Source organism: Medicago sativa, chromosome 8, assembly GCF_051527215.1.
Source record: "Medicago sativa cultivar Bolivia chromosome 8, Bolivia_mono, whole genome shotgun sequence".
Lineage (NCBI taxonomy): Eukaryota > Viridiplantae > Streptophyta > Magnoliopsida > Fabales > Fabaceae > Medicago > Medicago sativa.
In genome coordinates this window covers 68676571-68695667 of record NC_140756.1, presented here as the reverse complement: position 1 = coordinate 68695667, position 19097 = coordinate 68676571, and the positions used below count along the sequence as shown (strand labels likewise).

Below are 19097 nucleotides of genomic sequence, written 5' to 3'. Positions count from 1 at the left end.
TTAAAATGTTTATATGTTTATTTAAATTATTGTTTTTTAACGATTCAATTGTCATATTAAAGTGTTTATATTAATTTTTTTTTGCGATTCAATTGATATTGTAAAATATTTTTATGTTTATTTTAATTATTGTGTTTTTAACGATTCAATTGTCATATTAAAGCGTTAATTTTAATTTTAGTTTTTTTAACGATTAAATTGTTATGTCTTTTTTAGTCATTCAAATGTTTATATTTTTAATGATTTTTTGTTTGTTTTATTTTTTGTATTTCAATTTTGGGAGGAGCATTGGCCCTTCCTCGCACGGGACGAAGATTAGGCATGACCAGTTGACAATTTCGGGACCTGAAGCTAATTGGTTCTGGCAACGGGTGGATGGATTCCGTTTTTCCCCCTCCTTAAGACTGGGTATTCCACCATCAGCCGTGGACTCATCACCGCCTTGTTGGAGAGATGATATCAGGAGACCAACAACTTCCATTTGTATGTTGGGGAGATGACCATCACACTTGATGGTGTGGCATGTCTTCTACACATCCCTATCCGAGGGAGGCTCATGCACTACAACGATTGTAGTTGCGAGTTGAGTATTGAGCTGATGCAGACTGAGCTGGGTTTAACAGAGAAGGAAGCTTGGGAGGAGACGAGCATATAGTGGGGGTCAGAATATTAGTATTTCTAACCTGAAGAAGCCGTATGATAGACTCCCTGATAGGTGCAATCAGTTAGAGGACTCGGCTGATGATGATGATGAGGAGGAGGAGCTCGGTAAGACTAGAGAGTACTACATTAATGCATTCTTGTTGTTCTTGGTTAGTGTCATCATTTTCACCAACAAGACCAACAAACACGTTAATGTGATATGGTTGAAGGCCTGCATGATTTATAAAAGGTGAGCACTTGGTCCTGGGGTGGGATTATATCTCTACACCCAGCTTTCAGAGGCTACATACCCTACAAATGGCTACAATATCAGATACATGCCTCTACTTATGGTAGTAATTTAATCTTTTCTATAGCATATTATAAATGTGTTGATATTATTGTGTTTATATATGCATGATGTTGAAATATTTGTTTTCATATACTTGTGTTAATATGATTGTTTGTTTGTATTTGTAGGCATGAGCTATGTACAACTTCAAGAAGCTCTATATGTGGGAGCTTGTGGAGTGGTATGATCGTTGTGACCCGCATGCTGGCTGATTTAAACCGACAAGGGGCCATGCTGATCCTGCACACTACCGAGGCCTCATAGATCTGATGGTGAATGATTTTATCTGGAGGTCGTACGAAGATACCCAAGACATCATGCCTTTTCACGATATATGCTGGTACTCCGGTCGGATCATGGCCAACACAGTTGATGATAACACAAGATTTTTGTTTTTGAGGATGATGATAACACAAGATGAAGGGTATGCATGACAATGGGGTGGGGACGTGTTTTACCTTACCCGTCCCCATACTCTACTCTCATATACTTACCCGTTACCCTACCCATACCCAACGGGGATGGGAAATCGAATCTCATCCCCATCCTCGTCGGGCTCGGGTATCCCCACCTCATCCCCATCCCCATAGTGGATAATATTTTTTTTAATAAAAAATGTATTTTTTAGTCCCGGGTGCAATGTTATAATGCATTATCCAACAAAGAGATGATGACGATCAAATAACTATGATGATGGAGAAGTGAGAGACTAAGAGTGTGAGATATGGAAGGAGAGAGAGAACTCTAAGAAGTGTGTGTCATCTGAGAGACTGAGACTTTAACTGTGTGAATAAAATGATTTTAGGGTTTGAGTTTCTATTTATATAAAAAGCGTTACAAATTGATTTTTTTATATATTCGGGGAGGGTTTTGTTATACGTTCGGAGTGTGTATCTAAATTCCCGTTTCCCCTCCAGTACCTGTGTTTTGAAATTTGAAAAAACGCAAACACTTACTCAAACCTAGTCAAAGCGGAGAAAATCCGTCAAATATGATTTGGTTTGGGCGCGTATCCGTGAGGATGAATTTTGCTGCCATGTTCAAGGGTCTATTTTGATTAATGGCATTAATATGCCATTTTATTAATTTACTCTTTTTGTGCTATGAAAAACAATGAAATTGGCAAACCATATATATACTCTCTCTTTTCTTTATCACTTGTCAGCACTAGGTACGTCTAACAACAGTCAAAGGTTCAAAGGGTTCAAGGAATCAAATTTTGCCCTCTATCTCTCTCACTTGTTCAACACCACATGAAATTTTAGACCATAAGTTCATATCATAATCCATTCATGTGATAGTAACAGTACAATATGGCATCTACAAGCTCAAGGTACAACTAAAAAAGCAGAAATATTTCTGGCAAAGATGCTCATTTTTTTTTTTGCTTTTGCTTGGTTGGGATCTGAATATTGAGGTATAGTATATAGTACAACATTAATATTGTCCTATACCCCGATGTAACTGTTGCTGTAATTTTATACATCATTCCAATCACGTAACTTATAGTAACATTTTAAATTAAATTAAATTAAATTAAATTAAATTAAATTAAATTAAATTAAATTAAATTAAATTAAATTAAATTAAATTAAATTAAATTAAATTGTTTTTAGTGACACTTGGTTTAATTTCATGTGCCCTACTAGTAACCGAATCTGTCTCTAACACAATTTCAAAAGTAAAAACAAAAAAGCAAGGGACATTCCTTCAGTCTCTTTCATTGATTATAAGTCTACATCACACATGTAGCTACCATAGCAGAAATTAAAACTGCTTTTTATTACTCTCTGTGTGAAAAATCAAATGTATATAGTTACTATACTATCTCATGGGAATTCTAAAAGATACCCTTATATCTTAAAAAGTTTTTAGCATGACATTAATTTGGGATAGGAACAAAAATATTTTTAGGGAGAATTTATTCCCGGTTTTTTCACGCATGCAGAAATTTAAATACATGGGGTCCTCAACCTTAGGCTTAAAGCAAGTCTCTTTCATATATAAATATTTTGATTTTTTTATTATTGAATGTGAAATTTTGTTTTCTAGTTTTACTCCTCTTAGTACAAAAGTGTGCTACAGTTTCAAAAGGAATCTGAGCTTAAAATGGAAAATTGAAAATCAATTTGATACCATGAAATATTGATGACACACGTTCAGAATTGAAATTTCATTGAAAAGGGACACATGATGAAAACATTCAAACTTCCTTATAGAACACTTTTTCTCTTGTTAATAATGTTGCCATGCATGAGATACAAAAATAAGATATTTCCTCAGACCCTCACTAACTAGCCATAGAAATGGATAAGCTGTAAAATTAATCTTAGAGAAATACATGTGTCTAAAAAAAAAAAATTAATTAATTAAGTTTCTTTTTTATTATTTATTTTTGAAAATTGAATATCCGGCTCAAGGACCGACTAATTAATTAAGTATTTATTTGATAAATTATTTTAGAGAGTTTAATTAAGTGCTTACCCATAATTGTAGCAGTGGTAAAAAAATCGCCCCTATTTGAATAAAAACTTGTTTGTGATTTTTGGTGAGAACTTTGTAGAAAAATTAAATGGTACGCTAATTAATATTTTTTATTACAGTAATTAATATTCTTTAGAGCTAATAAGGAAAAAAAATTAGAATGAAAAACTTAAATTATACATTAACCGTAATAACTAAATACCTAACTCTTGTCAAAAAAGCTAAAGTACTTAACTGAACCATATAATGTGTAAAAAGCTCAATGTACCAATTATTATTTATCTTTTTGCTGTAAAAAGCACAATTTGATTAGCCAGAGACTTAAATAAATGTTTAGTGGTCCTGGCCTGACTCTAGATGAATGTGCTCTTTGTAGGACCTTTTAACTCCAACCTTATCCCGCCTGGTTTTTCAAAAATTGAATCATGCTTCACTGTCTTGTTCATATACATTTTTGAAACTTTTTTTTACTTAAAAATCACTTTTTTTTTTAAAGTTAATTCATTTAAACTTTATGTTCGTGAACAGTTTTGTCGTATGTAGGATAAATTGTCTTTATCAACACGAAATTAATTTAAGAGAACTAGGGCTATCTCTCCTTATTCTTCCTAACTTGGGATAGTATAGAAAAAAATGTCACATCACTTAAATAAAACAAATACTGTAAACTTTCGCTATCATACAGTAATATTCTTTATTAATTATATTTTTTGGTTGGCATATTGATTTTTTGATACAATTTATTGGTTGGCATATGGACATTGGACCACATGAATATTGAGTTTATTTATTTATAATCGAGTAATGATCAATTGGAAGAAGAAAAGAAAGTAAGGACGAGCTATCATACAAGCAGCGTTTTAACTCAGCTAAATGATTACAAGATTATATATTTCAATTTACAGCTACACTTTTTTTTTTTATTATAATTTGCATTTGCAAAAAAGATGACAAAAAAAAAATAGAATTGGTACCACCATGTGGGCTATTCGTGTATAACTCATGTTCCAATTTATTCTTTCACCTAAAATTTCAGCAGGCTGGGTCCATCCCAAAAACTGATTAATTATCGATAATGGGTGATAACAATGGCGATACCAATAAAACTATAGACTTCCCCTAAAAAAAAAACTATAGACTTATTGGTTGACATTTGCGGGGATGTCTAGTTTTGGGGTGGAAACCAAATGGTAAGGCGTGGGAGTGACGTAGAAGATTGTTTGCATGAGAGGTAGGGTTGATGAGGGAGTGTGTAGAGCAGTTGTCACTTGCTGTTTTGCAAGTTGAACTGCCAGGTGGATTTGGAAGCTTCATTCTTCCATCGATACATAGTCAAAAGTGTTTATAATCTTTTGACAACTTCTAAAATTGATGTTGATGACCGTTTTAATCATGTTTTGTGGCTTAAGCAAATTCCACTTACGAGCAATATTTTTTAGTTGGCGTTTGTTCTTGAATAGATTAGCAACAAAAATGAATCTGTTTAGGAGAAACAATTTGGATTACAATGATTCCTTGTGCACGGCTACTTGTGGCACGGTGGAGGATCAAGACCATTTGTTTTTTACTTGTGCTTTCTACAATCAACTTTGCCTTTTGATATTGGGTTGGCTAGGTTTTTCTACGTCTCTTCATGGTTCGTTAATTGAACATTTTACTCAGTTTGGAGGTCTTGGGGGATTTTCCAATAAGTCTCATTTGACTTTTAATATAATTTGGTGTTCAGTTCTTTTTTATTATTTGGAAGGATCGCAATATGAGACAATTTCACAATAAGACAGAACAACTTTCCTCTTTTTTGAAAAAGGTTAAACTTCAAGCATATTGGTGGCTAAAATCGTTTAAGCCCTTTTTGATTTTGAGTACACGGTTTGGATATTGAGTCCTTTGTTATGCTTTCAGGCTGTAACATGATTTTTTATTTTCTTTCGGCTATTGTGTAGTAGTTTGTTTGTGTTATTGTAACATCTAAACATTTTAGCTGCTTCCTTTGATACATCTTGTAATAGAGGAGCTTTTGTTGATTTTAATATATTCTTTTAACTTTTTCAAACAAATGAATATTGGAAGACATTTGTACCAAAAAAAAAAAAGAGAATATTTTTTGAGGAAAAAAAAAAAAAGAGAGAACATGACAGACATCGAAAAAGTATTAATAAAGAGAAACTAAGGTTCAAATTCTAGAAATTAACTAACTTTTTTTTTGAAGAAATTAACTAACTTATATCACTAACATTTGCCTATAATATTTTCTTTAGAATTAAATAAGGCTTTTGACCTTATAAATATATGATACTTAAGTTTTAGTTTCTATAATTTTTTCTTTCAAACAATGGTCTTTTAAATGTTTTCAGTCAACATTTTTTGTTTTTGTTTTTAAGTTAAGTCAAGCGTATGGTTCAATTTTTTAGTGTGTAATACATTATATAAATTTCTTTTGCAAAACTTTAGATTTTTTTAACTATGAATAAATTAAACATGAATACTTTATATTTAATTCTTTTTTTTAAAAAAATTCTAAATTTTTTTCGTGAAAGAGATTCTTATAATATTTTATACATACTTTTAAAAATTCATTCAAAAATAATAAAGCGTATATAAGTTGACTTGAAAACACCAACAAAAAATGTTGATGGAAAAGTAGAAACAAATAACAGAAAACAAAAGAATTAAGAAAATATTTTGAATTTTATTAAATAAAATCTTTTAAAAGAATGATTTAGTCATTCCTGTTTTCTAAACAAAAACAAAGAACTTATTTTTTTTGAAGACATAAAAATGAAATATATTAACAACGGCAGTGAAACACCTAAGTACAAGATGTACTAAAAGAACTTATTTTTGAAAATTGGAATCAACTAATGAGAAACCAAGTCAAATCAAAACGATCAATTCTTAAATTTTTTGAATGTTTTAAGGACCAAACTCTTATAGCAATTGAAAATATTGGAAACACAAAGAGAATTTTTTAACCATTACACAAAATATCATTGAAGAGTTATAACACACAAAAGTAGAAGCAAACAAAAAGAAAAAAAAATAGTTTAGAGAAAGAGGGGGGTTTGAATTGTGTTGAGTGTTTAAAAACGTTGAGAAATTAAATCAACAAAGAATGTTGAGCAACCATAAAATCTTAAAGTGCTAAGAATTAAACGAACTTGATTAGAGGATGTGAAATTCTGAGTAAGACCATCAGATTGGACGATGCTTGATGGTTAATTCTCTTTGATTAGAGGCAATGATCATAAAAGTCTTCACTACTCAAAACCATTTCATGCGGAAAAACAACAACAAAAGTAGGAGAAAGCCAACTAACTAGTAAAAATGCACACCCAATGATAGGATGAAATCCGCAAGAATGTCGCCCCAAAAAGATGCGGTGAAGCTTATCTATCCAAACAAAGTAAGAGTTCCAACATTTAAAGTTTGAGAGTATCCACTGACCTTCCCCAACAACCATTTCCAAGAAGAAACCTAATCACATCCACCAAAAGTTGAACACATGGAACCACATCCAAAAAGATAACATCATTTTCGAACGTCTAAATCACCCATACCATCGCATGCCAAACTAAGACCTACCTTTGTTGGGTATAACAAAGAGAAGAGTGTGAAGTAGTCATGGTTATATATAACCATGTCAAACCCCACTACTTGAACACACATTATCATATCTATAGAGAAAGGGTGAAAACAACAAACATACGACACACATACTCTTGACCATAGGCACAAAACCATAAGGATCCCCAACAATAGCAGAAATAAGCCTACAACATAGTAATATATGATGAGTTAGAACCTTATCCAAACAGAGTTGCTAAGAAAAGGCAACAACCTTACTAGAATAAAAGATTTTCTAGACCTTATTGAGAGTTTGAAGATTATCCCCTGACAACCCAGCTACAATAGGCATTTCGAAAGTTAAGGATAAGTAGGACGAGCGAACAGATACTGGCCTTTAGGATCGTGCACCCAAGATCAAAAGTATGTGGCTAAATAGAGGGATACCCTGAGTAGCAAGGTGTGGATCCTTTCACAACTCCTTGTCCTTGGTGATAAATCACCATCTTCACTTCCTATGTAAAGCCAAATTAAAAGTCCTTTTTTCCTCCATACCAAACCCACCCTACAAACAACGAACCACCTTACCCCAAGATATTTCCCTCACTCCTTTCAACCAACCCCACAAAAATGTCTCTGAAGTTGGAAAAAAGACTCCAACCTTAACTGGAATTTTCATGAACGAGATGCACCAGAATGCTATTGAGAACCTAATTATGGTGACCCCCTAACACAAGGAGTTGTCTCGCAATAGTCGTGAACGACCCCTAATATGCTGCTCTTAAAGAAGTTAACATTAAGACCAGAAGTGAGCTCAAAACAACACATAATAACCTTAATGGACCACTAATTCTCCATCGCCGCCTCCTTGATGAAAAGTGTATCATCCACATATTGCAGATGAGACACAAATATAGCCCTGAAGTATCGATAATGAAACTATATACTAAACCTATTAAAGGTCCGAGCTTGCCGAATCAACCCACTAAACCCCTCTACTATGAGGAGGAAGCGAAAATGTCGTTGAGGGTCTCTTTGTTTAAGACCCCTTTGAATACTAATCTCCTCAATAGGAATACCATTGACTAATTAAGACCGAAAGATTATTAGTTAAAACACACATCCCGATCCAAACCCTCCATCTATCATAGAACCCAAACCTTGACCATCAATAATCCAGGAAATCCCAGCTTACATAGTCGATCGTACACCTTTTCATAGTCAGCTTTAAAGACAAGATACTCTCTCCTAGATCTTTTGACAAGATCAATGATCTCATTCACCGGCACAACCATATCAACACGTTATCGACCTTTGATGAAAGCCGACTGATTTGGGGAATTCCTAGTATGATAACCCTTTCTTTTGCTTGCAAAGTGGTTAACTAATAATTAGGTTCTTTGTAATGGGTTGCAATCTTGTACTCCCATTAATACATATTGGTTATAACAAAATATAATGGATAAAGTGCTATGATCAAATTAATTAATTAAGATACAAAACCTTCATTAAGTACAAATATGGGGCAAAAAAGAACCACATAAAACAACCTACTATACAGTTATACAAATCACCAAGAGCTACCTAGCTAGCCAGCTGATGATCATGATGGCACATAAGGCTACGGTTTCTCAAACCGTATTCCCTTCTTCCTTTCCTTCCATAAAATGCATATTATAGAAGGAGGAATATGAAAGCTCTAGAGAAACCAAAAGAGGAAAAATGTTATCTTTTGATAGTATATCATAATCTTGATAAATAAAGCAGCCACCTATAAATAAATATATAGTATTATTATTATGATGATGATTATTATGTGAAGTAATAATATAATAATAATATATAGATTAGAATGAAAAATTAAATGCCTCCAAAGTCTGTAAGAGAGAAAGATGTTTTATCAGGCAAATTTCCGGCGTGACGTAGCCCTAAAGTGAGTGACACGTCACCAGTAGTATTGGTCCCAAATCTGATGAGTGTAGAACCAATGTCAGCAGAGGTACCAGTGGTCCCATATTCCGCTGAAACAAAGCTGCCATGTCGACAAGTGTCATCAATAGCCATTGAATCGGAGATAGGTGGTGCCACCTCAGAGACGGTGGTTTTAACGGTGGAAGATGGTTGTTGTTGCAACAACATTGCTTGGTTTTCCGATAAGCCTTGTCTATTTATTAATGGTGTAAGTGATGGGTCGTTTTCATTGGCATTGATAGTATTGTTGGATCTCATCAGCTGATTGTTGTTGCTTGTAGGTTGTGGTGTTGTTGTTGTTGTTGTAGATGTTGTTGTTGTTGAAGGTTGTGTTGGAGTTTGTGCAATAATATTTGTTGTTGTAGTTGTAGATATGTGACCACTTGTGTTGTTATTGTTGCTAGTACTGCTTTGATTCTTATCTTCTTGATCTCCTTCTGATGATCCTTCTGCTTCTTTAAGTTCTTGTTGGTACATATCTTCTACCATGGGTTTCCACAAACGAACCCTAGCATTAATGAACCAGTTTGATACCTGAAATTTAAATCACACACGTTTAATGTACTATTGATTTTTTATGCATGCAGCATTGTACATTAGTCTACCTCACATTAACTTTGCTATGCATTGTACTTATATGTATTGAATAAACGATAAGTCATTTTTTTATATTTAGTGAATAATTGATTTATCTTATATGTATTGTAGACCAAAAGCAAAAGTATTATTAGGACTAAAAGTAAAAAATTATAATAAAATTTGTAAGAACTAAAATTATATTTAAATCTAAAAACTAATATGCACTTGCTTCACACTCTTGAGGTAATTTATTGATTTAAAAGAAGATGATTTTTGGTACTCATGAAAAAAGATAGGAACAAATAAGTGTTTCTAATATAAACCTCTGAAAATTGATTGATGAACTTTTACTATCTTTGATAAAAAAATTGAAAATGAAAATAAAATTTTATTAAAACTTACGAAAAATAGGAAGGTCCACTCATAAAACATATTAGACAATGCTCGACACAAGTATTTAGCTCTATCTTTGGAAGTGGTTTTTGAGCAAGTTTTTTAGGGAGCTCTTATATTTTTGGATGATTCATTGTTTTTTGAGCTGGGTTTTGTGTTGGTTGTGTCCTCGTTCTACACTTTGTTACTTCTTTTTTGTCTCTACTATATCTTTGTAATGAGCTTAAGTACAATCCCTTTGTACTTAGTTTTTCCTATATTCCCATTTAAGAAAACAAAAATTTAAATTTACTTAAAAATAATTAAATCTAAAAAATAAGGTAACATCAAATGATTAAATACACTATACTTATACTTATAGAAACTTTAGGATATGATATGACAGTTGTCACCTCTAAAATAATGGCACAATTTTTGCATGCAAACCTTGAGCTATCCAATTGACATCGACCTCCAGATTTAATTTTCAACAAACGTAAAAAGTACACTCAATAATTCAATTTTGTTTTCTGCTTTAAGAAAAAAAGGAAACATAAAAGACTGCTTTCTTTCAATTCTGTTTGTCTCACTATTGTATATATGGTATTCATAAAAATACTCAATTTCTTGTACATATTGTATAATTATATTAATCTAAAATCTTCACATTATAAATATTCTAAAATGTTCTATAAATTTGGAAAATATTAATTAGGTTTTCTGAAAACAATTAAGGATGTACCAATCATATTTTCTTCAAAACATCACAAATATTGTGACTCATGATTAAGTACCATGATTAAGCTCCAAAATATATGTTATATATGGGGTGACATACATGACAAAAAAAATGAAAATATGAACTATTTATGAGCAGTTTTTTTTCTTAAAATTAGGCTAGGGACAAAGTTTTGTATGACCTTGAATCCTATAGATTCTAGACTGTGTTGTCCTTTCCCCGTATCACTGACTAGGTGTAGGCGTATACATAAGGGGTAAGAACTTAACATGTAGCTGCTTATATAAAACACCAATTAGGAAGATAAAGAAGAAAAGTGCTGTTTATTGAGAATAAAATAATCAGCTACCATATACTATCATTTCTCTGACAGTTTCTTTGTAGTACAAAAGAAGACTTTATTAATAATTAAGTTAGAAAAGATTACTGCTATGATTTTTTTTAATGCAGAAAGATTACTGCTATGTGAAAGTGAACTCTTAAAGGGAAATAAGATACTAGTTCTATTAAGGGAAGTTGCATGAACACGTAAGATTTTGCATTAATTGGGTGACTAGAGAGGGCATAAACATGAAAGGAATTTACCACGATGAGACAATAATATCTGGAAAAGATCATTTATTTTCCTTATTTATGGTCCCTATTGTGTAGTTGGGGGGAAGTGAAGCCAATTGATATGAGAGAGAAAGTGTTTGCTAGAGGGAGAAAAAGTAACCAAACAGCTAAAATTTTAGGTAAATTCTTACATATCTTGGAGTTTAGTTGAATACTAGTGGGTAAAATTTGTTTAACATTTGTTTAATTTTATAATAAAATAATATAAAAATATAATATGACGTTGACTGATTGATTAAGGAATAAGATTTCGTATGTTTATCGAAACTTCATGTCTCGATAGTATATTAATGTATGTTTTGATAGGTAGTGAGTTTTACAAAATTACCATGTGTTGTCATGTTAACAAAATTACAGTTTTAACATACTTTAGTTAATTCAAATGTGTCAATTCAAATGTGTGACCTATGTTATATGAAAGAGTAGATAAATCCAAAATAAATAAAAAGTTAAAAATGGAAGATAAGAAAAGGAAGAAACACAATAATAAATAAAGGGGATGTTGGTTTTTGTGTTTTGTATAAAAGGAAGAGAATTAAAAAGAGAAGAAAAAAAACCAAGAGAAAACAAAACCCAAAAAAAACAATGAAACTTTCAAATGGTCCCTTCTTTTGCATTTCATAATTTCATACACGGAATCATATCTTTCATACTTTTATATATATTTTATCTCATTATGCATGTGGTCCGTGCATGTAATTAATTTAGTTAAATAATTACAAAGAAGTATATGAAAAATAATTGTCTTATATATATATATATATATGTGGATTGTGGAAAGCTAAGAGTGGAGGGGACGAACCTGATTTCTGGAAAGGCCAGTCTGTCTTGCTAAGAGATGCTTATCTGCATCACTCGGGTACCTGAGGAAAGAGACCAGAAAATGACATCACACTCATTTCCCTTAACCGTATAAACACACATTCACCTTTCTCTAATATTACTATACATTCAATTTATATCATATCATAACATTTCTTTCTGTCTGTCTCCCTGGCGTGACAATCTATGATATCATTCAATATTCAATGAAAAAAATTAACTACTATACTTTATTTATCAATGTTAAATTAATTGCAGTTAAAACAGGTGAATATTGAAGAAGACTTATTCATGCATCTTTACAGCTTTTATAGTAGTGAGTTATTAACATCCAGGGTGTCTGAAATTTAATGAGAGTAAAGACTTGTATATTGCTTAAATAATGGCTTTTAGATTCTCTCTTTAGGGTGGGGCTTTATCCACTCTCTGCAACTCCTTTTTCTTCTTCTTAATTAGTTAATTAACGGAAACTGTGTTACTTTACTCTTTTTGTACAAGTATTGATCTCATCAAGGCATCTTTCTATCGTACGGTGTCTTATGCTTTATTGCAACTTTAAAGTTAATTAATAAAGGAGTGTTATATTATGTCACGGTATGTAGATATAGTACCTCACATTCACAATCTTTGCAATCATTAAGAACGGCTTTTTCTCTTATCTCAAATCTAACAAACCACGATTATTATTATTATTATTATAATATGAGCTGTTGATCAACCCATGCAAGTTATCTTACCCTAACATTCATTGTTTGGATCATCTAATCTCGTCTCACCTATGATACTATAGTTGTAGGGACGGTTAAGTTTACAAAAGAAATCCTTAAATTTGTTTTTCTCTCTAAATCTAACGGTCTCTGCAACTGCGGGATCATATGTAGTTGTAGAGCATCCAAGTTCTCAAAACTTCTGTAGTAGCTATAACCATTAATTAGATTTAAATGTAGGAAATGCATTTTCTAAGATAGCTTCATCGTGCAACAATGGTACCTGATCCAAATTTCTAAGTGTAAAGGGCGTGGTTGGACTTTTAACTTCAAATTGAATATACTCTGAAATCTCTGTTGTAGTTGCTGCAGAGTCGTTGGATATGAGTGGAAATAAATTTAGGACTCAAATCTCTAAATAATATTGGTAGGCGATCCAAATTTCTAAATGTAAGGGGTGCAGTTGGACTTTAACTTCAAATTTAATTGACTCTGAAATCTCTATTGTTTTTGCTGCAGAGCTGTTGAATATGAGTGTAAATAAATTTAGCACTCAAATTTCTAAGTAACGGTGGTAGACGATCCAAATATCTAAATGTAAGGGGTGTTGTTGGACTTTAACTTCAAATTTAATTAACTCTGAAATCTCCATTGTAGTTGTTGCAGAGCTGTTGGATATGAGTGCAAATAAATATAGCACTCAAATTTCTAAGTAACGGTGGTAGACGATCCAAATCTCTAAATGTAAAGGGTGCGATTGGACTTTAACTTCAAATTTTATTGACTCTGAAATCTCTATTGTTGTTGCTGCAGAGCTGTTGGATATGAGTGTAAATAAATTTAGCACTCAAATTTCTAAGTAACGGTGGTAGGCGATCCAAATCTCTAAATATAATCGGTGCGGTTGGACTTTAACTTCAAATTTAATTGACTCTGAAATCTTTGTTGTTGTTTCTGCAGAGTTGTTGGATATGACTGTATATAAATTTTTCACTTAAACTTAAAGGCTTCACATTGAAATCCTTGTTGTAAATGATCAAAGTCAAACCATCAGCTCTAGAATTGCTACATAGCGATGTAGCTAGGGGTGTTCAAATCCAAACCGATCCAAAATAAAACCGCAAACCGATCCAAAAAAACCGAAAACCGCAAAAAACCGAATATTTTTGGATGTGTTTGGATGTTGTTTTGGAAAAACCGCTATGATCGGATCGGATTTCAGATTGCTTTTTCAAAACCGAACCGAACCAAACCGAACCGCAAAAGTAAATTTTTATACTTATTTATTATTTTATTAGTATTATATAATGCATTAATATATTTATTATTGGTATTTAATCTTATATATTGCATTAATTTAATCTATATTATTACTACTTCTTCTATTTCAAATATAATCAATCATTTTCATTGTGTAATGTTAACTTTTTTTAATAAATTTATGTCATATTTTGTATCAAACCTATTATTTTACGATGTTTGAGTAATATTAATATTAATAAAAAAAATTACTTATTGCACTTTGGATATCCAAAAACCGATCCAAATTAAACCGCATATATTTGGATCAGATCGGTTCGGATTTTTTTTAACATAATCATCCAAACCGAACCGAACCGCACGTGATTTTTATTTTCGATCGGTTGATTTTTTACCTCAAAACCGATCCAGACCGAACCGCGAACACCCCTAGATGTAGCCTGCAAAGAATTTAGACCCCTTACTCTAGGGTTTTAAATTGTGATCGAAGCACGAGTTGCATCGATCACTAAACTTAATATTACCATTAGATGTAATAATTACATATTACTGCAATCAATATGTACAACTGATACATCGTAATTACGATTGCCTTGCTACGTTCTCACAGAGATATAAAAAATGTTCTTTTCAAACCCATTCTTTTATCCTATGTAATATTTATTGTTAAATATATGACTTGCTATGCAATGTATGTATAAGAATGAATAATAATGAGAGTGAGAGAAAGAACGTACGGATGAAGAAAATGTTCAAAAAGCCAGGCTCTCAAAATGTTGACAGATCGTTCAGGCAAACCTCTCTGTGGTCTCCAAGCTTCCTGTTCCATCATCCCCATCTGATGAAACGCTCTCTGCTGTCTCAAGCTTTGTTCAAGAAGTTTAAGTCTTGGTGTTTCTCCTTTGGTCAAACCTGAGGTCCCCACACCATCTTTCTCTCCTAATAACTCACAACTATGTTTCAACTGTGCTGTTATTGCATCCTTTAAGCAACGAAAATGGCGTGACATTGCTTTCTGAGCTAGTGCCGTGTATGGAACTGCTGCTCCAAATCCCATTACTAGGTCAAATGAGTTCACCACCATTTGCATTTGTTCACAGTAATGACTGTATCTTCTATCCACCTGTACAAATAATTATAACATATGGTTATGTATTAATTATTAGTATATGATATGATGCATTGTTGAAAAAGGCTGTTTGTAACGGGTGGAAGATAGATTCATTCGGCGCATGCACGTTCTCATTTACTACTCATTTCCCATCGTGTGGTTTGTAATAAAGCTTGATCAACCATCGACCTACTTAATTAATTATTTTATATAGTTATCAACTAATCCATGCATATTGTGAAACTAACATGTATCACATAAATATAGAGAGTAAAAAAGTGAATGTGTTTATGTAAATTAAATTGAAAAAAATTTAAGTAAAGAAAAGACATTTCTCCCGATACCTCCTAAGTTAGTGAAATGAGATATTAAGAAAGATCATTATCATATTATTGCAATATTACTATAATGATGAGTACTATGGATTTGAGATATGACAATGCAATTCTAACAACTTTGCTACGTAGTATATATGATTGGGGAGTGAGTGCTTTCTTTTCTGTTTGGTTTGGTCAGTCTTAATAATAATCAGAGGAAACGTCGCTTCTTGATTGACGTATTCTCTTATATATAGATTAGATTAGATGGTATAGTGTCTCATTTTTAACCCTTTCACCAAACTACTTTTATTTTTCAACTTTTTTATTTAAAAAAAAAAAAAACTGAAATTGTTACTAGCTAGGTAGCTAGTACTATAAAATGAAATCTTCTCACCAATAGAATCTTAGGATTAAAAAAAAAGTTTTGATTAAAATAAGGATCTCAAATCCTTACCAACTGTTCCTAAGTTGTGGAACCCTACTATATAGCAGCCGGCTTTTGCCTTTCTGAAATTCAAGATACTCACTAGAGTACTATATGTTTTATAAATATTTTAAATAAATTAAATAATTAAGATAAAAAAAAAAATAATATGTGTAGACCTTGACTCTTGATGAATGAGAGAAGGTAGGAGAGAGAAAGAAGGAGAGAGAGAGAGAGGGAGAGAGATTACATGCCTCGTCAAGCATGGTTAGAAGTTTGACCTTCCTTCTTTGATGCTCAATCCTATCAGCAGGTGACAAAGGTGAAACATCTTTTGATGAAGATGAAGAAGCACCACCACCACCAACACTACCACCACCACCACCTTGATTTGAATTAGGGTTTGATAATTGTCTGCTAAATTTATTCTTCTTGAATTGACCCCTTCCAACACTACAAAACTCTTCCAACAATTCTTGAGCAGCTTTAACATATTTTGAATTCCTCAACACATTAACAACACCTAACGAAGAAGAAGAAGATGAACCAAATCCAACATGTCCTTGATGAATATGATTAATCTGTCCTAATCCACCTCCTTGTAAATGATGATGATGAACACTACCAAGATTCTTGTAAGAAGTTCCTGGTCCTCCTTGATTGTAATATAGAAAACCACCAGCAGCAGCATCTCCCATTCTTAAATCCTCTGAATGATGATGTTGTAAGGAAGACGATAACGACAACGAAAGACCTTGTCCTTCAACAACACTTGCCATTTCTGGTTGGTTGTTGTTGAGTTGGTGATGACTTGATGTTGCTCCTCCTCCTCCTCCTTCTTGAGCCCATGTGAATTGACCGAAAGACCCTCCGGCTCCGGAATTATAACCTTGGAGATTAGTAGTTGAAGGATTGGGAAGTAACATGTGGAGAGTGGAAGAATTAGTAGATGAAGGATGAGGTTGAGGTGGTGGTGGTGATGGGGATCTGGTGGTTTGCGGGTTCATGAGAAAAAGCTGCATGGCAGCTGCTGACTCAGCATTAATGTTTGACATCTGATGATGATTTTGATGATGAAATATGCTGCTGCTGCTGCTGCTACTGTCACGATTATTATGATGATTTTTTGAATCTGTTAACATCGTTTGTCTGTTTCCGTACCAGTCACTGGAATTGCCTATTCCATGTGGTGTTGGTGGTGTTCTTGTTGATGCCATTTGTTGTTGTTGCTGCTGCTGTTGTTGTTCTAATAATTCGGCTGCCGAGGCGCCGTGAGGGAAATTGAACATCTCGGACAACATTCCGGTTGTTTCGTAAACCGGTAGAGCTTCTTGTTCTTCTTCTATGTTGCCTATTAGTGGTGGCGGCGGTGGTTGTGGTGGTTGTTGTTGTGAGTCGAAGTCTTGAATTCTCACTTTGTCTCTTTGAATTTGTTGTTGTTGCTGGTGTGGATTGTTGTTTTCTGGAGTGTTCGATCTCTCGAATCCGTTCGAGAAGGCGAAGATTCCTTGTTGGTGGTGGTTCTGGTGCTGCTGGTGGTGATGATAATCTTGGGACATAGAATTGTTTGAGTTTTGAGACTTTTCTAAGATTGATGAATTAAAGGAATTATGATAATTTTGTATGCTTGATGAATTTGAGAAAGTTGAAGGAAGTGATGATGGTGTTGTTGCTATTCCCAACTTAACTTCTTGCTCATCATCATCATCTTCACCATTATCAATATTCCTTGCTTTCAAATTGAATTGAATTGATCAATAATAACGATCGATCTGAAAAATTAAACATAAAACATCATATCATATGTAAATGATGCAAGAAAATTAGAAAACATAAGGAAATAAAAATACATGATATTTTGCTTTCATCATTTTCAGCTTCGAGTTATCATGTCATGTAATATATATATACACACACATGTAATATTGTACCTGATAGATGTGAAGAGTATGAAAGGATGAAGAGTTTTCAAACATCGTTTTCACTTCTGAGCTATTGATGGTTTCTTGAATTCCTTCTCTCTCACACATACAGGCACACTCACATATGCACTCTCAATGGTCTCTTTCTTTCTCTGTCCCTCCTTTTTCTTTCTCTTTGTTGCTCTTTGCAGTTAGTACTATTGTCTATGCAAAACAACTTATGGAAAAAGAAAGCATACAATTATAAAAATTAAAAATGGTGGATTTGGAGGGGACTCATATATCTCTCTCAAATAAACACAGTGAGAGAGAGAGAGAGAGAGAGAGATAGAGAGAGAAAGAGAAAGAGAAGCGGTCGTTGTTCTTCTCCCTCTTCTTTGATCTTCACCACCTCCTTTAGTATTTTTCTCCCACCAATAATGCCTTTTTATATTTTCATTTCTTCCAATTCTTCACTATCACACTAAATTAACATATGTGGTAGTAATAGATTGCAAGCCAATAACAAAATATTCATATTCTACAATTACCATAATAACCTTGCACATATATTTACAAAACTAAAATAAATAAAAAGGAATCTAAAATAAGAGAATATTCATATATATAGTTTTTTTTTTCTTCTAATAATATTATTTCATATGTATGCTTGACAGCCAAGATAATATTAATGGAATATTCTAATTCATGTTAAGAAATATTTTCTGTAGATTTTATTAGGGTTGGATTTGGTGTTTGGTGGTGTAAAATATATATTCATGATGATGCTATTGGAAGTGTTGGATTTTATTGTCATTTGAATACGTCCTTTGGAAACCAACATAAAATTATGCGGAATAAAATAAAGATAAGGCCAGTACAAAGTCATCTCAATGATCCAAACTATCCCATCTTTTTAATTATGTTGAAATGACTATAATAACCTAGGTAATCATTGCATATGGAAACATTTAGTTAGACAAGTAGCAAGGTCAATGTGGTCATTGAAATTTCTACAAAATTAATTTATGACTTAATTAATAGGTGAAGTGAGATAGGAGAAGAGAAGGGTAATGAGAAATTGATAAACGAGGAAGGGTAAAGGAAGTGGATGGATGGCACGTGCCATTGGATGGGCAAAATAGACAAGTTAGGTTTAATTGTGTGGGAGACATAGTTTCTGAAAAGCACCCATAACCGCTTTAAGGTTTGGCGCTGTCACTTGATGGTCATG

General features: G+C 32.9%; 1 protein-coding gene across 1 annotated transcript; it reads right to left on the bottom strand.

Moving 5' to 3' along the window:
* Window positions 1–8501: 8501 nt before the first annotated feature.
* LOC146900903 (BEL1-like homeodomain protein 2) lies at window positions 8502–18282 on the bottom strand. The gene is made up of 5 exons (XM_085736079.1): window positions 17894–18282; window positions 16217–17734; window positions 14845–15230; window positions 12121–12181; window positions 8502–9547 (listed from the first exon to the last, which is right to left on the bottom strand). The coding sequence occupies exons 2-5, from the start codon at window positions 17519–17521 to the stop codon at window positions 8903–8905; spliced, it is 2397 nt and encodes a 798-aa protein (XP_085592205.1). The 5' UTR covers window positions 17522–17734; window positions 17894–18282; the 3' UTR covers window positions 8502–8902.
* Between the last annotated feature and the right edge of the window lie 815 nt (window positions 18283–19097).

Bases quoted from the DNA above. Each gene is read 5' to 3' on its own strand.
- LOC146900903 (XM_085736079.1), bottom strand. From the start codon at position 17,521: ATGTCCCAAGATTATCATCACCACCAGCAGCACCAGAACCACCACCAA. The intron at 15,231-16,216 runs GCATGTAATCTC...TTATTTGTACAG, and splicing joins TTCTAACCATGCTTGACGAG to GTGGATAGAAGATACAGTCA. The intron at 9,548-12,120 runs GTTCGTCCCCTC...TTTAAATTTCAG, and splicing joins CTGGCCTTTCCAGAAATCAG to GTATCAAACTGGTTCATTAA.